This window comes from Acanthopagrus latus, chromosome 11 (genome assembly GCF_904848185.1).
Source record: "Acanthopagrus latus isolate v.2019 chromosome 11, fAcaLat1.1, whole genome shotgun sequence".
Lineage (NCBI taxonomy): Eukaryota > Metazoa > Chordata > Actinopteri > Spariformes > Sparidae > Acanthopagrus > Acanthopagrus latus.
In genome coordinates, this window is record NC_051049.1 from 13,159,052 (window position 1) to 13,178,124 (window position 19,073).

Genomic DNA, 19,073 nt, shown 5'->3' on the forward strand with positions numbered 1-19,073 from the left:
TAACCCTTTATAGGGCACTCATTGAAATACTATGAAATTCAAAAAATCAACTATAGACTATGTGTCTGTGCCATAACCAGAGTTTATTTCTGTTTTCAACATTTTCAAAAAATTCCATTGTCTTGCAGAAAAACAAAGTAAACGAAGTTACCATATTTGGTTCCTTGCCCTTCAGTAGTAAAAAAAAAAATCCATTAAGTGTATATGTTACATATACAACAAAAACACCTCTAAGGTGAAAGGAACATACAGGAATACAACTTTATGTACTGTATAACAGTATAACACACAGTACAACTTTATATACTGTATAACATACAGTATCACATACACAGTACATCTTTATGTACTGTATAACAGTATAACACACAGTACAACTTTATATACTGTATAACATACAGTATCACATGCACAGTAAATCTTTATGTACTGTATAACAGTATAACATTCATCATAACTTTAGAAACTATATAACATACACAGTACAACTTTCAACATTCATGTTTCTTATTCATGGTATCTAATGAAGCAGTTGCGCTCACTGTTCATGCAAAGGTGGACCTTGCAGACCCTGCATACCACATTTGACCTCACAATGTTGCCTTTCCGGCTGCAGTACTTGCAGGTCTGGCGTTTGTCATGTACAGGGGCATGGAAGAGGGACAGGTCAAAGCGCACAGCCTCATTTGGTGTGTGGCTGCGGTGTCCCCGCACAGGCTCAGGTACAGCGACATACATGCTCAGGCTTTCAACAGATGAGGATGAGCTTCTTCTGGAGCTTGATTTGGCAGATGTCTGGCCGCTGGCACCCCTGAACACCTGGATTCTGAAATCTTTCAGAGACTGGTCTTTCACTCCAAGGGCCATACTATCCCGTCTGTACACAACCCAGGCATTTGTGATACTGACATCCACGGCATATGCGAACAGACGCAAGTACCACCTCTTGGACTTCATGGGGGTGCGGTAGAGGTGTACCAACATGTCACTTTTATCAATGCCCCCCATGTTGGCGTTATAGCTCTTGATGACGGCTGGACAGCTCACAGGCTCCTTCATCTTGGTCTCACTGCAGTACCTAATGACTGAGGACATCGGCTCCACCCCCATGTCTGTTGACAGCAGAGTGACCGTTCTGTTGTCCTTCCATCTGACGGCCAGTATCCCATCATCACTGGTAGCATAGTCATAAGTGCCACGGGGTACAGCCTTCTTCTCCATCTCCTTGATGGACTTGAGTGGAGGATTTTTTATTCTATTGTCCCTTGCTGTCCCTGTGTACCTGCAATTCTGATCTCTGAGGTACCGCACTAGCTCCATGCTGGTAAAAAAGTTGTCAGCAAAGATGGCTGTGGTGGTGGGGGAGGACATGGTACTTGCCAGGACAGCAACAATCTGACTGGTGGCACCCAGCACTTTTTGTTCAGGCGTCTGGGGTACATCATGGGCCTCCAGGGTAGTTTTGCCCTGGTAGAGCACCATGTCATGGATGAAGCCGTCCTCAGAAGCCCTCGCGAACAACTTAAAACCCCACTTGTCTGGCTTGCTTTTGATATATTGCCTTAGGTTGCCAGCTGTCTTCCCTTTGTAGGCAACCATAACCTCATCTACAGACTGTTTGGGGGTCTGTGGCTCACGCCTGAAGGCATTATTGAGATAGCTGAACAGGGGCCGGACTTTGAAGAAACGGTCGCTGGTGCCAGGGATCTGAGTGTTGTCATTGAAGTGGATAACCCTTTTCAGCAGCCTGAACCTCTTTGATGACATCAGGTCGGCAACTTGAGGGACCCTGGTTTCCATGGCCCAGTAATCTTCAACAGAGGGGAGCTGAACAACACCCATATAGATGAGGATGGCCAGAAAGGTCATTATTTCATTCTCATTGGTGGAGAAAGTGGTGTTGATGTCCTTTTGAGCAGCATACAAGTTTGTCTGATATGTTATGTGACTGATTATTTGGGCATCAAAGTACCTAATAAAGTACTGAAAAGGCATGTCAATGTAGTCTGGGGCAGCGTGCTGGTATTCAGGAAGGGCTGTGTTGTTCAGGTCAACTTTATGCCAAGTGGTTGGCCTGGGTGCCGACTTGCCAGGCCTTGGCCTCTGGGCTTGTACTGCTGGCTGCACATTATCATCATCATCGTCATCATCATCATCGTTGTCATCCTCACTGTACTCACTGTCATTTTCTTGGAGCACTTCCACCACAGGCTGGATCCATTTCCTCCTGGCAGAGGGGTCAGTATCACTACATGGAATGTCCTGGTTGTGGGTGGGTGGGACAAAATCAGGGTCTGCCACATCATCATCATCCTCCTCATCATCATCACTGATGGCAGGGTGGGTGGGCACGACAGTATTCTGCTTCTTGGCATAAAACATGCGGGCAGACATTGCCTAAAAAAATATAACAGTTGTTAAAAGGTCACAAACTGACAAAAATCACAATTTTTCACTATTTATAGCTTTAATATTTCTAGAAATCGGTTAAAATTATCCCTGAATTACTATATAGTATTATAAAAACCTTTGGCAACATTTAAACATAATGTTTTTAGTTGTATTGTTTTTTTTAATCAAGAAAATGCTATAAGCATGCAATGTTAGATGCATCGGGCATATGTCCAAAAATGGACACACCTAATGAAATCCCTCTTTTAGGTGAACCGGGCATATGATCAAATATGGTGCCTGCATTTTTCAAGCTGTAATTTTACAAATTTCCACAAGTCCTCCACAAAAAACACATATGTCATTACTAAGCACAACTATTTAACTATAAAATGTGTGAAATTCATCAACTTACCATGGCTAGTTTCGAAGTTTAGTACAGAAATTTACGGGCAGCTCGGTCTCTTTAGCGTCTTTTAGCGCCATCAGTGGAAAGAGAAAGTTAGATGGACTCCAGGTCTCTGCTGATTGGTCGAACGCCACAGTCATGTGATCTGTGATGTAGGGTGATCTCTTCTGATTGGCTGAGTAAAGACCACATGGTTCTTGATCTAACTGACGTACAGGAGGGTGGCCATTTGCAAAGTGTGCGGAAATTACCAAAAATAGTCACTCGCCCCATAAAGGGTTAAGTGAAAATGAAGAACAGAGTCTTACCTCTCAGAGCTAGCCCTGAGTTTCATTCACTCACCATGTCAGTGTCTACAAGAGAACACAGAGAGAAACAAATGAGACCTTTAAAGACTCTTAACCCTTTACTCAAAATGTCTGTAATTAAATAAAAAAAAAAAACAGTCAATATCTAATAAAGATCTTTATTTCAGATTTTAAATAGATTTACAAACCATAAGAAAAAAAGAAAATATAAACAAGAAAAAAAAAAAAAACACAAAACAAAAAAAAAACATCAAGTGATCGTCAAATATCCACATGTGCATATCAAGGTAGAGATTGTAAACAGTCCTTTGAAGCCAAAAAATGAGACTCCCCGGGGTCGGGTTGGAAAACGATTGTTTGTTTGTTTGTTTTTATTTATTTCCTGAGGTTCTTGTAGTTTTTCTATAATCAACTGCTGGGTTTTCCCCTCAGTGATGCTGCCAACCATTCAGAGCTCAGAGAACTGGGGGACGCGTGGGGAAGAAAGACGATTAAGAAAATTAAAATAAAATAAAAAAAATAACAGTAGTTTGACAAAAAATAAATCCCATTCACCCTTAATAATCAAAACAGAGGAGGGAGGATCATTCATAGGCTGCGTTGGACATCGGAGAACTCATTTCCGAGCATTCAGGGCTTGACAGGCGGCCAATAATTACTGTCTGGCATGCTGTGTCAATTTGGATGTGCAGAACTTCTCTGCCGTTTGATAGTTGTGTATAATAAGTTGGTAGATTTACTCATTCTTCCATGAACAATCCTGGGGTTTTTTTTTTAAACAATCAGGTCAATATTCGTAGCATGTTATAGATATATATATATATAAGAAAACATCGCAGCACACGCCACAATTTGGAAATACAAGATCACATCAAAAACGTAAAAGAGCCTCCCCTCCCAAAAAACGCAACAGACAACCCTCAGCCCATTCACAATGCAACAGTTTTAGATTGAATTGAGTGGAGGACCTCCGTCCCTGGACACAACCCCAACCCTTATATCAGATCTAAAACCACAAACACATCATAACAGCATGCTAGTGGACAACCACAACCTTCTGTTCATGCTCAAAAGGTCAATCCCGTCTCCCCATGCCTTCCCATTCCTGCGCTTCTTCACTTCCACACTTCTCAGCACATCTTATAAAAACGGATCAGCGGACATTCTCAACAGAAAGACGGTTGAGAATTTCATCGGAAAAACACTGCTGGGTGGTGGTCATGTGTCTTGAGAGTGCAGCAGAGTGAGCACTTCCTGGCAGAGAGAAGAAACCACAGGGCCTCAGAGAGAGAAAAACAACAACAAAAAAAACCCCAACTGTCAGTCAAGCCATTTTCTTTCTTCTGAATCACTCACACTGCTTCGAGGTAACAGGGTTCATTGATTCAGGTGAGGCAAGATGGCTGCGGCCCATTCGGGCATTTCACAGAGGTGAGAAGCCGAAGAAGAAAAAAAGAAAACTGCCTGTACACACAGCCACCACCAGAGGGCGAGCTCTGCTGAGTGCACAATCTCACTCCTTGTTTCCTCTGTGCTGGAGACTACTCTGAGTTAGAACAACAAACCACCTACGAATGTAAATACGGATACCTCTGCACATGTCCGTCTCTAACTGCAGTCAGTCCATAGCTGGCTTATAAAAACTCAAGCTGGAGGCGAGTTCACACGGTTGAAAGGCCCTCACTGCCACGTTTAAAGCACTGCATATTAAGTAGGTTCAAGCACTGACTGCATAGGTTTTATTTTAAATACAGTACATTGGATTTCATGAGTAGCAGCAGGCTTGGATAGCTGTTTCGTTATGCATCCAGGCCACTGGTAGCATGTGATTGTGTGATGAAGGCTGTGTGGCAGTCGGTAGAGGACGTTGGTGTGATTCTGATCTACATTCCATTCCTCTCTTCAGCTGTCGGGATCTTACCTATCTCACTCACCGCCTGGACAAATCTGACAGGTGCTGCTATAAATAAAACTTATTCGTGCGACCTTGTGAGCCTGAACATCTCCCCTCTGCTACCTTTGCTTGTCTGGCTTTGACCTGCTGTGTTTATACACAAGTCATTCAGATCTGTGATGTAAGGGAGTGAGGGAAGGCACGAGGGAGTGTGAACAACCGCTTTTTTTTCCTTTCTTCTTTTTTTTTTTTTTTAAATTAATAACTTCTCTGTTTGAAGCAGCAACAAGCCCAGGGGCTTGAGAAGGTCAGAGGTGAAGCGTGGCAGGGCTTTGCACAGCCTGCTAACTCAGAAGTCTAACACACACACACCAATACACACACACACACGGCTCAGAGATGCACATTTCGTGGGCCAATTTTGCTTGTTTTACTCTGCTGCGACCTGACCTGTGACGTTACATTCCACCCTGCTGAGAAAACGTAGATTGAAACTTGCCCTTTACAGAGGCTTTGTTCATTCGCAGCAGGAACATGAAATGTTGTTGGAGCTTCTGCACCTTGACAATATGAGGAAATTCAAATCAGCTGTCAGCACTCTAAGTTGGACTGCTGTGGGTAACACGTGTAACCTCTACTCAGACAAAATAACTGAAAAATAAGAAACGAGAAAATAAACCAACAATTCTGTAGCTTTCTTTCTTCGATGTATCAGCTTTTAGTGTGCATATTGTGACTGCACATGTGACAGAAGGTAAACAGGGGGGCTGTGCTAAGTGATGATGAAGGGGTTGGCGGGGTTCAGGAAGAAGAAGAAGAGGGGACAGGGAATTAAAGTTCAGTTCAGAGAGGGCGGTGTGTGTGTGGGGGGGTCAGGTCAGGGGGTGACATCAAGGGGGGCGAGGTCAGGAGTCCTCGGTGCCCGAATCGTCATCATCATAGCAACAGTCCTCGTTGTCGTCCTCATCCTCGTCATCCTCATCCAGCTCCTCGTCGTCGTAGTAGTCGTCGTATAAGAGGTTAGAGCCGTCGTCTGTGGGCGGGACTTGGGTGCGGACACAGTACTCGTCCAACGTGACGGGAACCTTGACGCCGTCCCGCTCTGCGTCAGCTTTGGTAGCCAGAACTTGTTTCCTGTGAGGTGGAAAGAAAAACACTGTTACACTGAGGCGACATTCAGCACTTCACTAGCTTTCCACGATTAATCTGATTATGAAAATATTCAATACAATATTTTTTGAGTGCATTGTCATGGATGAAGCAGGCCAACACAAGACAGGGGGAGAGATACGTGCCAGAAAGAAAAGTCCACATCTCTAGCTGAAAGGAGAAACGCACCTACTTGTGAATATAATGTAAGACTACGATATCAACAGGTTTTAATGGATTGATGCAAATGTTGTAGCACCAATTTTCTGAAGAAGGCGGCTGAACCAGTAAAATAGGGAGGTTGTGTTTGCGCGAGTACACCACCGGTGGATACATTTTACCATTCATCTCGAGTGAGCCGACCACAAGTTGACAGCTTTTGTCTTGACATGTGTCTCAGTTAACTTTGTGTGATCTGATGTCACTTCCCTGCTTTATATGCAAAAGGACAACTGACAGATGTAGCATTTCTTACACAGACATATGTTCATGTATAATATTTGCCAAATGAAAAAGAAGGCCCAAATAGTTAAGAATTGCTGTCACAAAGTTTATAAAGTTTCTTCTAACACCAACACAAATCCGAAAATGTTTTATGGGAGTCTGGGGACTTCCTCCAAGTGTGACGAAGAAGTAGCCTCTACTGGTTACTGTTTCTGTAATATTTGACACGCTTACCTCAAACAGCTGTAAACAAGCCTGGCATACTGACACTTTTGACAAAGAAAGAAACAACTTAATGTATTGAATTTAATGCCAAATTTACAAGGATGCACAAATGATTTAGAATTTTCTACAGCTGTATCACAAAGTTTGTCTGGATCACTCGGGATGCATGTTGATATCAAATTTGAATAGGGCCTGAGAATTATACGTATTTCAATTCAAAAGAGGCAGGTGCAAGTCGCTGCATCTGTTCCACTTTTCCTTGTTTTGATGTGAAAAACATAATGTTGGGGCACTTTAATTGGAGTATGCACGGCTGCCACCTATAAAGATTAGTAACAATTCTGACTTTGTCGAATGGGAGCATATATGGGTATATTTTGTGCATGCAAAGATAGTCACAAGACAAGTTCCCATTTGAAGTGTGAAGACTACTATGTGTGTGTGATTCTCCTCTTGGTACCTGATGATCTCGATGTATTCTCTGTCCTTGCCCTTGCTGTCCCTCCACTTGCGGTACATGACGGAGGCGTCCACGTTGGCTGGGGAGAAGGTGTTGGGTTCATTCAGCAGAGAGATCACACTGAGCAGGATGGTCCTGAGAGGAGTGGAGAGAGATTAAAATACGGGCAAGCAATACAGGGGGAGGACGACGAGGACACAGAGGAACATGGGGGTAGGAAGGGAAAGATGGAGGTAAGACGAGACAAGAGACATTGAGAGTGTGGGACAAAGAGGTGTACAGAGATGGAAAGAGAGAAAGAAAGGACACAAAGAGAGACAGAGGGGGGGAGGGGGAAGAGACGCCTGCTAAACCCCCAGAACATCCATTTGTCTCTGCTGTCATCTGTTGAGTTTCAAGAGACTCTCATTAGAGAAACTAACAGACAATGGTGTTATACGTTATTTATACGTTGACTCTCGTGAATCAACCAGTTGAACTGGGTCTAAAAATGTTTTCAAACTGTGCTCTCCTCTTTCCTTGAGACACAATGTGGGACTGATCATCAGCTCGAGGGAGGCTCAGGGCCAATTACTGTGGACACATTATATCCAGCTATGAGAGTTTGTGGGTCCATAATGCATAAATGACAAAGCAAAGGCGAGGGTGTGTGTGTGTGTGTGTGTGTGTGTGGTAAAGCAGTGGGGTGTTGAATAAATAAATCTGTGTCATGTAAATATATGAAAAAAGGGATATGAATTATACATCATGTTTGGATGTTTGCTGCCTTTACACAGCAGGAAGTTGGTTGGCAGTAGAGAGACGATCTCAAACTGTCATGACTCATAGCTTCAAAACACGTCCACGAGCAGGAGAGCCAATAACCTGTAAGCCGTTATTAACAGACAATCATTTAGGGCTGGGCGATATGGCCTAAATATTTAATCTCTGATTTGTTGACACCAAACTTGATTTACAATTTTAATTGATTTTTTTTTCCTTCTCAAGAACAAACTTCGAATGACAAAGAATTATTAAAAGCATTGCATTTATTTTATTGCATTTATTCTAAACACATTTATCCTACGATTGTAAACAGTGCACCTTCAAACTCAATTGTAAAAAATTAAAATGGAAGTGCATCGTTTTGAAAAGAATGTGTTCCTTTTTGATAAAACGCTTTTGTACCATAAATTTAACATGTCAGACTGCTTGGTAGTATAAACACAGATCAGTTTCCATATTGGTATCGATAAATAGGTAACATAACTTTCATTAAATACTTTATTTTGCAAAAGGTGCCTTTTATTACAAAAAGGTATTTCATATCCCTGAAGATATGTAAACTAAATTAAACATCTGCATGCAATGCATAGTAACCATGCCATGTTGGTAGATGTACAGAACATGAGGAGTGTGCTGGCCATCTTGGCTTCGAAGCACAAACCTGGGGTCAAACATTTTCAGCAAGTAGATGAACCTTCGGCTATTCCACTGTCCATATGGGAACCGTATCTTTAGCGATACGTAACGTGTCTACATCTGTAAAAACTGTCCACCCGGCCCTTTCTTCTCATACGGGACACTGATTAAATGCTAATGTTGGCTGCTTTTTAGCAGGTATTTGTGGGCTGCCGCGGTCTTGTCCATCTCATATTGAACAACAAGTGTCCCACTCTGATACATGTGTCTGATTGAGATGCTGAAATAAATGGGTCTTTACTTAAAACAGCCTTTAAACAAACTTTGCCAGGGTGGTTTGTTCGAGACGGTGACTTTTTAGGAACAAACTCTTGGCTTGCTGCATGATTATTTCCACTACTAGTGAAAAACATTTCCCAAACATATTATCTGTCAAAATAATTAAACTGTTTTACTATATCCGAGCAGATCTAAAAGACACATAACAAACAGGGTTAGAAAAATGTTGTGTGTAACAGGCAGGTTTGTCAGGTTTAAGAAAAAAAAATATATATTTATATTATTTATATTTAAAAGGTTCTCCTGGAAGTTTGTATCTCTTCGAAAGCTTTAATTTCACTGTGGATGTCTGGAATAAGCCAAAGTACACATTTTTAACAAAGACATTTCAAAATAGATGCCAGACCACAACATAATTATTAACTAACTCCTGATAGGTAGCAGGAAATCAATCCAAAAACATGGTCACGTTTGACTATTGATTCTTTTTCCTTTACTGTTGCATCTCGAGCTGTCGCAACAAGTCAATTTCGCTGTTGTGGGATAGATAAAGTCAATCTTAAATCCTAAACTTACAACAAGCCAATTGTAAGAGAGAAAGCAACAAAACGTAATGTTTGCTCAGAGTCTGCTATCAGAAACTAATGACCAACACAGCTTCCAAAACAACACATAAATTACAAAGAGCCCCTGTAATCTTTTCGCCTGTAGAGATTGGTGCACAATGAGATGACTGGGGAAATGTGGACAGCAGAACAAGGGTAGTTATGTGACATCCCATCGGGGTGAAACACTACTGAAAACTAGCACCAATGAAGAGTAATTCCAGCAATTTATCTGACCAGACAACATTTTGATCCACATTCGATCTTTGTCAGGTCAAAATGCAGAGACAAGTGACAGATTCAAATAATTACATTCAAAGCAGCAGCTGCAAGCCTCTGGACAAAGCTGAGGGATGAACTTTAGGAATGTATACTGGAGCCATGGCGATTTAACGTCTGATGTATATGCACATGGCTTCAAAACATCAGTAATTTAACAAAGGTTTGAGCTTATTCTGCCTAAATCTGTGTGCTCAAGTACACTTTGTATGCTTCGAGCAGTGGGCAGGAGAACATAACATACCTGACGTTCTGTGTTGGGTTCCACCTCTCTGAAGGCAACTCCCCGCTCTGTGGGTCATCCACTGGTGGGTGCAGGATGGAGATGCATACATCTCCATTCTAGGGACACAATGGAACACACAAACATGTTCAGACAATAATTTTGTTATCACCACTTCGTTACTGAGTTCTACTAGAAACACATCACTGGAATCTCTCCTATTGTTTTACAAGCCATTTAACAGCATAATCCACATTTATTACACTAGCTTATGAAGGCTATGTGGGACTACTATATGTCTTGTACTGGTCTAAGTTACCTCGTAAATGTTGGGGTGCCACATTTTGGTGAGGAAGCGGAAAGCAGGTGGAGAGTATGGGTAGTCGATGGGGAACTTGATCCGAGCCTGAGGGCAACAAGACACATATATTTGCATGATGTTTATCGACACATTTCCTTGCCAGCAGACAAGTCGCGACTGCATCCCTTGAAACTTTTACTGCTGTGGAAAACAGTTCCTTATTCACTAATTAGGTCAAGAGAGCCTTGCTGTAAAAGAAAAGGAGAGGTGGATTCCTTTACATATCGTTGTAGTGCACTAGTGGTTCCTTTTGAATACAGAAAACCTACTCGTACATACTTTTGCTCAAAATTAGTGTGCAGGTGGGACACAGTCTCCCGGGGGTAGATTAAGACAGAACGCAAGTCTGTACAATGCTGCAGAGGTAACGCACACATGCATATACACAAGCACAAGCACAAGCACACACACACACACACACAGCTGTAGGGGGAGAAGAAGGGCTTCATTCTGAATGTTTTCTTCACAAAGACTCATGTTTGCGGCACTGGCGTCAACAAGCGGCCGCTGAATGAAGCCCTCAACAATCACACTGATCAGCCTCAATAGCGATTGATAGAAACCTATAAATAGGAGCTGTGGAGTCATGGCAAACCCTACTGAGGTGGCTGAGCACGGCGGAGCTAATGACAGTGTAATGTAATATGATGTGGAGGAAGGGAGGGAGGCATTCAGCTGCCGAGTGAGTGCGGCTTTGAGAAGCACCGGTGGGTGAGGGGTAGTTGCTGGTATAAAGACATGGTGGGGGTTTGTCCTCTCCAGCTGTCACTGCAGCCCGAGACAATCCACTTCTGCTATTATATGTCTTCGCACTGAAACCACACCCACACACACACACACAGTCACACAGACATACAACTGTATAAATCCTACTGTGTGTCTCTGACCCCTCCTCTCGTTCCATAAGGCGTGCCATGGGAGGGACGGGGAGGGGGGACACCGGCTCCACTGATTACACACACGCACGTCACTCACAGCATGAAACCTTCTGCTGACCCCCACCCCCCCACCAAGAATACACACACACACACACACACACACACACACACACACACACACACACACACACACACACACTTGCTGATTCGGCATGGTCAGCTGGTCCTCGCCACAGTGAACCAACGAGCGGGAGGCAGGGGTAGCTGCATGGGAGCGGGGAAGTGGTGGAGTGGTAGTGGGAGGAGGTAATGGGGGATTTCACTGGGAATAAAGGGAGTTGTGCTCTATATAATACTATTGCTCAACATTAAAGTCTTATCCTGCTTTGCCTGCATTTTAACCAGGCTGTGTGACTAATACTCTAAGAGTGCGACCTGTTAAGAGCAACTGCGTTATCTGTTAGAGCCGCATTTCAGTGTCCGCTGTCTGCGTCCGATTTGCAGAAAAACAGAATAAACCCGCTGTCGTCACGTAACAGCAGACTGGAGAGGAAACACTGACAGTCCTGGGAGAATGACGCTTGTAGCAAAAAAAACACAACCCTAAATCCCAGGGTCTGACTGACCCTGCCAGAAAGCTGGCGGCCCTTCAGAGTGCAGGGTTCAAGCCAACATTGTACACATTACAGGCTGGCAACAGTGCAACATGTAGCAGCCAACAGGAGGAGGAGCAGGAGGAGGAGGAGGGCAGCAGCAGCGAGGGCTCGGTTTGTCTTCTAAAACAATAAAAGCATCAAGATCATATCAGTCCAGTGGCTGAGAAGTCAACAACAAAAAATCTTATCATCTGGGGAAAACTCCACATCATATCCAACTGTCAACACGTCTGTATTTTGGTTTTTATGTTATCTGCTGACACTAATAAGATGAGCAGACAGCAGAGAGAATGCTTCAGATAAACCACTCATCAGTCAAGCAATCTGAATCACTTTCAGAAAACTGTTCAGAAAAAATGTTTAATTCTTCAGGCCGTTCAGCTGAGTGTTTAGGCCATGCCAACACTTCCAGTAGGCAAAGTGGTTCGTCATGTTCGTCTGTTGGTTTGTTTTCCATAAAAGACAGTATGTGAATGAAAAGCTCTTCAGCAGCTTGACTTCTCAAAGCTCCTGGCGGATTTTGTTCACGGGCAAACATCCCAAAAATCAAAATCCTTTGGCTAAGAGCATCAAGCCATGTCTTAACGATATCTTAGACACAAAAAGACAATCAGACCAAGAAGAATACTTATTTACTCTGGAAAGCATTGCTGCTTTCAGCACTTGGGCACTTTACACCTGTACACTTCTTTAAAAAAAAAAAGAAAGAAAAAAAAGAGGAAAATCTCTTTGAAGCCTGTTGTTGCATAAACACTTCTCATAAAGCAGCTTCATTCATCTCGATCCTGCGAGAAACCCACGAGTAAAGCAGAAAGGTGCATTAAGGATAAGCACGAGCATTGATCCCTGTAAGAGGGTAACAGCACGATTTCACAATGCAGCTTACTAGGGCGCTTTCAAACCATATTCCTTGCAGCACAATGACACAAACGCAAGTCACACATTCTTATGGATATGATTTAGAGCTCTACGACACTACGTCAAAATAAAATTGACAGTAAGGAGGCAGGATAAAAAGAGAAAGAAGCATGTTTCTTGAGGATGCAAAGAGCAGTTTGTCCTGCAGGCAACTGAAGACATTAAAACCACGAGTGATGTGGTGCTTAAACTCACTGACCAGGTCACCCTGGCAGCAGAGGGGAGTGCTGACACCACTGACCTGCCCACGCAGGTGACACCAACCACTGGACTGATGGAGAGAGGGAGAAGATGGACGGATAGATGGGAAGCTGTGGTCTGAACACAGACGGGCTGCTTGGTTGTCTCATTTGCTCTGCAGAAGAAAGCAGCTCGTCTCCTTTCTCACCAGCACCAAGCAGACTAAAAGAAGGGTCTCAAAAGTATCAGCTTTCCCTTTCGAGTTTCCACAGATCATTCTCATGTTAAAAGCCACACACTGGAATAGATTTATATCTGTGTTCTGAATCTTTCCTATATTCCCCCCTCCAGGAAGAATGCTTTGCTTCAGACATCTCAAATGAGACCTGACCATCACAAAGTGCGAGTTAATCTGATTCAAAAAGCAGTCAAAAGGTGATCCACCCTGGACAGCTTGTTGAACCGCCGGACATGAAGTGAAGCCAATTTCCAGCCAAGCACGCAAAAAACAGGTTTGTTACAGAGAATACTGAACACAAGGCCAATTTACTCGTTCTATCAACAACTTCATTGGACCCTGAGTGAAAAAAAGCTGCCGAAGAGAGAACAGGATCAACAGTTATCACTCCCACACCCCTGTGGCAAAAACGACAGCAAGGCAAAGTAAACCAGGTCAATGCAAAGACCCTGAACAGATCGTTCTGTTCTCTCAGTGCACCTCTTTACCTTCGCTTATTTTTACTTTTTTTCTATGCATTTTCTTCCCTTATTCAACGTGCTCTTTTTTTTCTCTTGCTCATTTGTTCGTTGCCTGAGGCTGAGGTGGGCCAGGGAGGTTGTGGGGGAACGCTGTACTTGCTTGTGCTTTTCTTCTTTTTGTGAATGTGCAGCTTCCAGTGTTAATGCTCAATAAAACTATATTTTTAAATAAAAGGAAGTACAGAAGACATGTATATAAAAAAAGAGCTACAATTGGATTTAAAACCCAGTGCTGCTTAGATATTGGCATTGTTGGGTTGTTCAATGTCGGGTTGTTAAATGTGAAGACGGCATTTTTTTACTGCCAGGGTATGAAAAGAGGTATTGAGTATTGTTTTTTTTTTTTTTTTAACTAATAGTAGTTCAAGTTTAATTATATAATTCTGGTATAGTGACAAGAGGAACATGGTCCTTGAGTAGAGCTATCTCCAAACCCATACAAGAAAACTCAGGAGGAGGGTGGTGAGGAAAGGAAAGGGGCCAAAAGTTGAAGTTGAGCTGCAAACTGACTCTTTGATGACGAGCCGTGTCTCAGAGGTATGATCACCACACTGGTGGCTCATAGAGGAAGAGAAAAAAAGACCACATGGCCTGGGCCTTCAGGGGACAGTTATAACTGTCTACTGGGGCCTCACACTCACCTCTATTAACAGCAGGCTCTCCTTTCAAAAGAGGCACCACTGCAAGCAAGAGTACTGCCTGCTCTTGATCTGCCTGTTTCTGTAGTCCCTCTTCTTTCCTCGCTCCCTGCTCTCATTTCTCTGTGAGACAGCCAGAGGGGGAAACATGAGCCAGGCTCGGCCCAGCCGAGCCCTCTGCGGCCGGGTTAGGTCCTCTCGCCTGTGCCCTCCCCTCCGCTGCAACTGCAAGGCTAACATGGTGCGGTTACAAATAATGTAGCAAGCACCCTGAGGAGGAAGGAAGGAAGGCACAAACACAGTCAGCTGCTCAACAGAACTGGGTGCCTGTCCATTGATTGTCAGAAGCTAAAAAAGACAGACACACCCAGGCGAAAACTTAATTGCAGCACTCATCTTCATGTCGGCTGTGAAGAAGTGGTCAGTCAGTGTTTAAAAACCACTTGACAGAGACATAAAAGACATTCGGCTTCACAGTATATTTTGAGTTGCACGGACCCCATTCACATCATAATTACACACAAAACAAAAATGTAAATTAAAGCTGCCAGGTGCTGACACAGCAGCACATCAAACATCCTCTTTCATAGATCCCAGGCTCTGTGCAGCTCTGTCACTACACACAGAATAGTTTCTGTTGTACATCACTGTGACAAACTCCGCAGTGAAACACAACCAGATGTGTTCACAGTCGTGTTTACAGAGCATGCAGGACCTTTTTTCTGCTCTCCTTTTTGCTTTGGTGCTTGACACAAAATGGAGCAAGAAGAGGTAAAGTTTGCAAAATGTCACCTGACAGTCTCTGGTGAATCGTTCTTCCATTTTTGTATTTCATGCATATATAACCAGTCTTAACCAGTTTGTGCGGAATCCGACAGAGAATCAAAATCAAAAACAAACAGCTCATCTGCTAATAAAAAATGTTTCAGCCAACATAAACATAAAAAATATTGTTTTTTAAAAAAGAGTGTGAGTGTATTATTTCTTATAAACACTGAAGTCTCACTTCTTAATTTTTGTAAGACTTCCCCAGGGGTCAAGAAAGTAGGAGGAGAAACACCAGATGTTAAAAGAGAAAGGATCAAGTCATACAGAAAAGATTTACTAATACTACTAATATCAAATCGAATATCTAAACATGTCCCCCTTCAAGATTTCAACATTCAAGCCTTAGATAAAGAAAAGGGTGTATTTTAATAAATAAAGCAGACAGTTCAAACCTCACAATCACAGGACATTATCAGGCTGAATGTGTACAATAACAACACACACAGTGGGTCACTGTCCAAACACTCCTTTAAGTTTGTACTCTGAGGGCAGGCCGACCAGTTGCTCTGCTTCATACTCGTCCCAGGACCACCGCTGGCAGTGGGACTGACTGGCCGCCTGCCAGTAATCATCAGACACTCAGAGCCCAGAGGGAAACTTCACATGACAAGGCAGAGGGTATTTGCACAACAGACTTTAAGCTGGGAAATGTCTCAGAACAGATAAATGAGTATCAGCATCTGCGACTATTGATAGACCTACTGCCCATGGCCAATTATCAAAGATAAGGCTCTGACATTTTAATATGTCTCAGTCCAGTATGGGCATGCAGTCGTACAAAGTAGTCATCATAGTTTGACTCTCTTAAGAGCAACACCCATGTGAAATAAATACCTGACTCAGCCAGGTTTCATGTGACGTCATTACCCACCCTGTTTCATACGAAACAGCCAGCTGCTGCATGTCATACCAGTTTGTTTGTTTGGGTTGCCTCCTCAGAACAACGTGGGCGTTGGGGGGGGGGGGGGGGGGTGTTTTTTGCTGGAATATGGCAAACAGGTTGGATAGAAACTCAGTTCAGAACAATGAGTCACAACCAGGCCGTGGATTTCACAGTCAGGCTGTGCATTCCTGTCCCGACAAAGGAATCCTGTACACAGCACCCACACAGATACGCTGAACACCGTCGACGGTAGCCCAGCCGGGGCCCACTGCTTGTGTTCACAGGCTCGAAAAAGACCAGAAGCTAAAAGAACAAGCTTCTCAAGAACTGGAATCACCGACGCACCGTTCGGCTGAAGTGATAAGAGCCGTTAATAAATGCTGTGCAATCTGAACACAATGAGAGCCTTCACTGATATATCACTGTTTAGCTGTAATATGCAAACGGCTATGACTAATGTGGGGGTTAGTACTATAAACTCATGACAAAAAGCTCTCGGAAAAGAGACCATTAACAATTTTTTGTTTGCTTCTCTAAGACAAATCTTCTTTCAGGCCCCTGACCTACATTATTCTTCTTTCAGACAGGACTATGATATACCACCTTCATGAGAGCTTATTATTTTTCTGTTTGATGGCCAATAAAATGACTATCTAGGGCAAGTTTGAAGCAGCGCTAACAGGGGTTTTCTTTGCCAGACAGTAGAGTAAATTGGGCGAGCAACAAACCCCTCAGTGTTTCATAATATCCTACATTCATCTTAACCTACAAATCGTAAGCAGGATCTCTGCTATGGCAGCGCTATCCAAAGTTTGCAATGTAGGCACAAGTCTAAAATCAGGTATTAGGTACTGCAGTGCCATCTTTTTAGGACAAAGTAGCACTAACCCACCCAGAAGTTCACAGGTCAAGGGTCGAAGCAAGGGAGCCATGAAAATAAATGTAAATGCGGACAAACATGTCACTCTAAAAGAAAGTTACAACTGAGCAGTGAGTGCAAAAGAATATTTCTTTTAAAACCAAGTGGTCAATAACTTAGTGGAGACTTCGGTTCTGCAGACCCACTGTGTCACAAATACTCAAAAACAGGAACAAGACATCAGTGGAAGCAACACATCTCCCCTCTCAAGGGAGGAAGTATGCTGTGAAAAACAAATTACAGTTGAAACAAATGAAGTTGTAAAGGATGGGGATGTCTACATTTCGAAGGCAAAGGATTGGTTCCTTTGAGTGAATTTGACTAAACAAACAAAAAGCCTGTCCAACCCGGGGCTGCTGACTTGTAAAGAAGAAACACAAAAGGGGGAATGATTGAATTAGTTGGATGATCAGCTTGGTCAACCATAGTTATGTTAAAGCTAAAGGCGGTTATGCTAACAACCTTTTGTTTCACACAAAAGTAACTGTCAGACGCGATCATGTGCTGACTGTCACTACAAAGCCACCTTCATTAATACACATTTTGAGAGGAAAAAATCAAAAACTTTCAGTGTGCAATAGCAGGCAACAATCCGATACAACAACCCCGATTGAGTGGAGTTTGTTAAAAAGTTGGAACAAAGACGAGGAGATTATTTTATCGCAAGTGAACAGCGACACAACTACCATTAGCTAAGTTGAAGCTATTAACCGTAACCTGCTGTTGTTGAGGACGGTAACTAAGGTTAACCGAGGCTAACGTGAACACTTGTGCTGTCCTCTATGAGTAAATTACATAAACGTAGGCTAAATCTTCAAGCTACAGAACAATAGATCGACTGCTAGCTAACATTAGCTACTCACCTTAAAATAACCACCCTCGTAGTGTGTATTTGGGGGTCCGAATATCGCTACTTCCCAGTTGTACATGTCCGACTCGTCCACCAAAGTTATTTTGAAGCCTTCGACGGGCTCATCTTGGAGACTTTTCATCTCCAGCATTAGTGCTTTTTGGGAACTGGCTACATGATGTCCATGCTGAGCCATATTCCTCCAACGAGTTGATATAAATATATCAGCAACCCACCACAGCTGTGAATGCGAGTAAAGGACAAAGCTAGCTCGGCACAAACAATAGCTATCAGTAGACGGACGGAGCCCGCTCGCACAGGAACACGCTCACGTCAGTTTCTGTTAATATGGTCCCAAAACAGGGTCTGGAAATCGCGACTGGGCTTTATTTGGTCAGAGCTGGTGCGGCTTCCTCTGTTGTTGTGAACAAACCCGGGGAGCCCCAGGTATTAACGACCATCTCAACCCTCTGCTATCAAGTGGGACACCGTCTTCACTACATTTCCGGTTACGGTTTTCAAAATAATTCCCTATTCATATTTTCAACAAGCATTCTGGCTACATATTGCGACGTCACTGTGTGTTTGTTCATTATTTTTTTTGTTTATATGTGAAGTAAAGATAAATAATTTGTGAGGTATGTTTTCCATTACGTCAATTTTGTTGTGATTTTCCTTCCGTACTCAAGCTCTTTAGCGTTAGCTGTAGCTGAATGCAATACCTCGGCCCTATCAATCCGCGACACCTCATCGAAAGCCTCTTATCAAGACATAAGACAGCGCTTAACGTTTGCTCTCCCTTTGACGGATCAGCAAGTCACACATTTATCGGACATTTCGTGTAAATCTCTGAAAAAATATACAGTTAACGCAGAGACAGGATGTCTTATTTTGAAGGTCAACACGGTGATTTTGTGCCGACAAGTTAGCTTAACAGCGACGCTAACTAAAGCTAGCCCGCCTCCTCAGTCGGATGTATGGCGATCATACGGAAAAAGAAGTCTGTCTGGGTGACTTTTGTGTTCAAACAAACTAATAATCCATAAAAAACAGTAAGAATAAAACCAATAGCTGTGTCGATTAAACTTTACTCAAGTCAGCGGCTCACTGTCAGTCAGTGTAGGTGTCGATGACTT

General features: G+C 43.0%; 2 protein-coding genes across 2 annotated transcripts; both read right to left on the bottom strand.

The window, feature by feature from the left end:
- Nucleotides 1-23: 23 nt before the first annotated feature.
- On the bottom strand, nucleotides 24-3,052 carry LOC119028729 (piggyBac transposable element-derived protein 3-like). The gene is made up of 2 exons (XM_037114986.1): nucleotides 2,807-3,052; nucleotides 24-2,397 (listed from the first exon to the last, which is right to left on the bottom strand). Exons 1-2 carry the CDS (start codon nucleotides 2,807-2,809, stop codon nucleotides 508-510), a joined length of 1,893 nt encoding a protein of 630 aa, XP_036970881.1. The 5' UTR covers nucleotides 2,810-3,052; the 3' UTR covers nucleotides 24-507.
- Nucleotides 3,053-3,356: 304 nt separating this feature from the next.
- cdc34a (cell division cycle 34 homolog (S. cerevisiae) a) lies at nucleotides 3,357-18,419 on the bottom strand. Its single transcript, XM_037115034.1, has 5 exons — nucleotides 17,951-18,419; nucleotides 10,387-10,473; nucleotides 10,089-10,186; nucleotides 7,281-7,415; nucleotides 3,357-6,136 (listed from the first exon to the last, which is right to left on the bottom strand). The coding sequence occupies exons 1-5, from the start codon at nucleotides 18,131-18,133 to the stop codon at nucleotides 5,908-5,910; spliced, it is 732 nt and encodes a 243-aa protein (XP_036970929.1). The 5' UTR covers nucleotides 18,134-18,419; the 3' UTR covers nucleotides 3,357-5,907.
- Nucleotides 18,420-19,073: the final 654 nt, after the last annotated feature.

Coding starts and splice junctions, on each gene's coding strand:
- cdc34a (XM_037115034.1), bottom strand. CDS start 18,133: ATGGCTCAGCATGGACATCATGTAGCCAGTTCCCAAAAAGCACTAATG. Junction 10,474..17,950: donor ACGAGGGTGGTTATTTTAAG/GTGAGTAGCTAA, acceptor TGTTGCCCTCAG/GCTCGGATCAAGTTCCCCAT. Junction 10,187..10,386: donor GGCACCCCAACATTTACGAG/GTAACTTAGACC, acceptor TTGTGTCCCTAG/AATGGAGATGTATGCATCTC.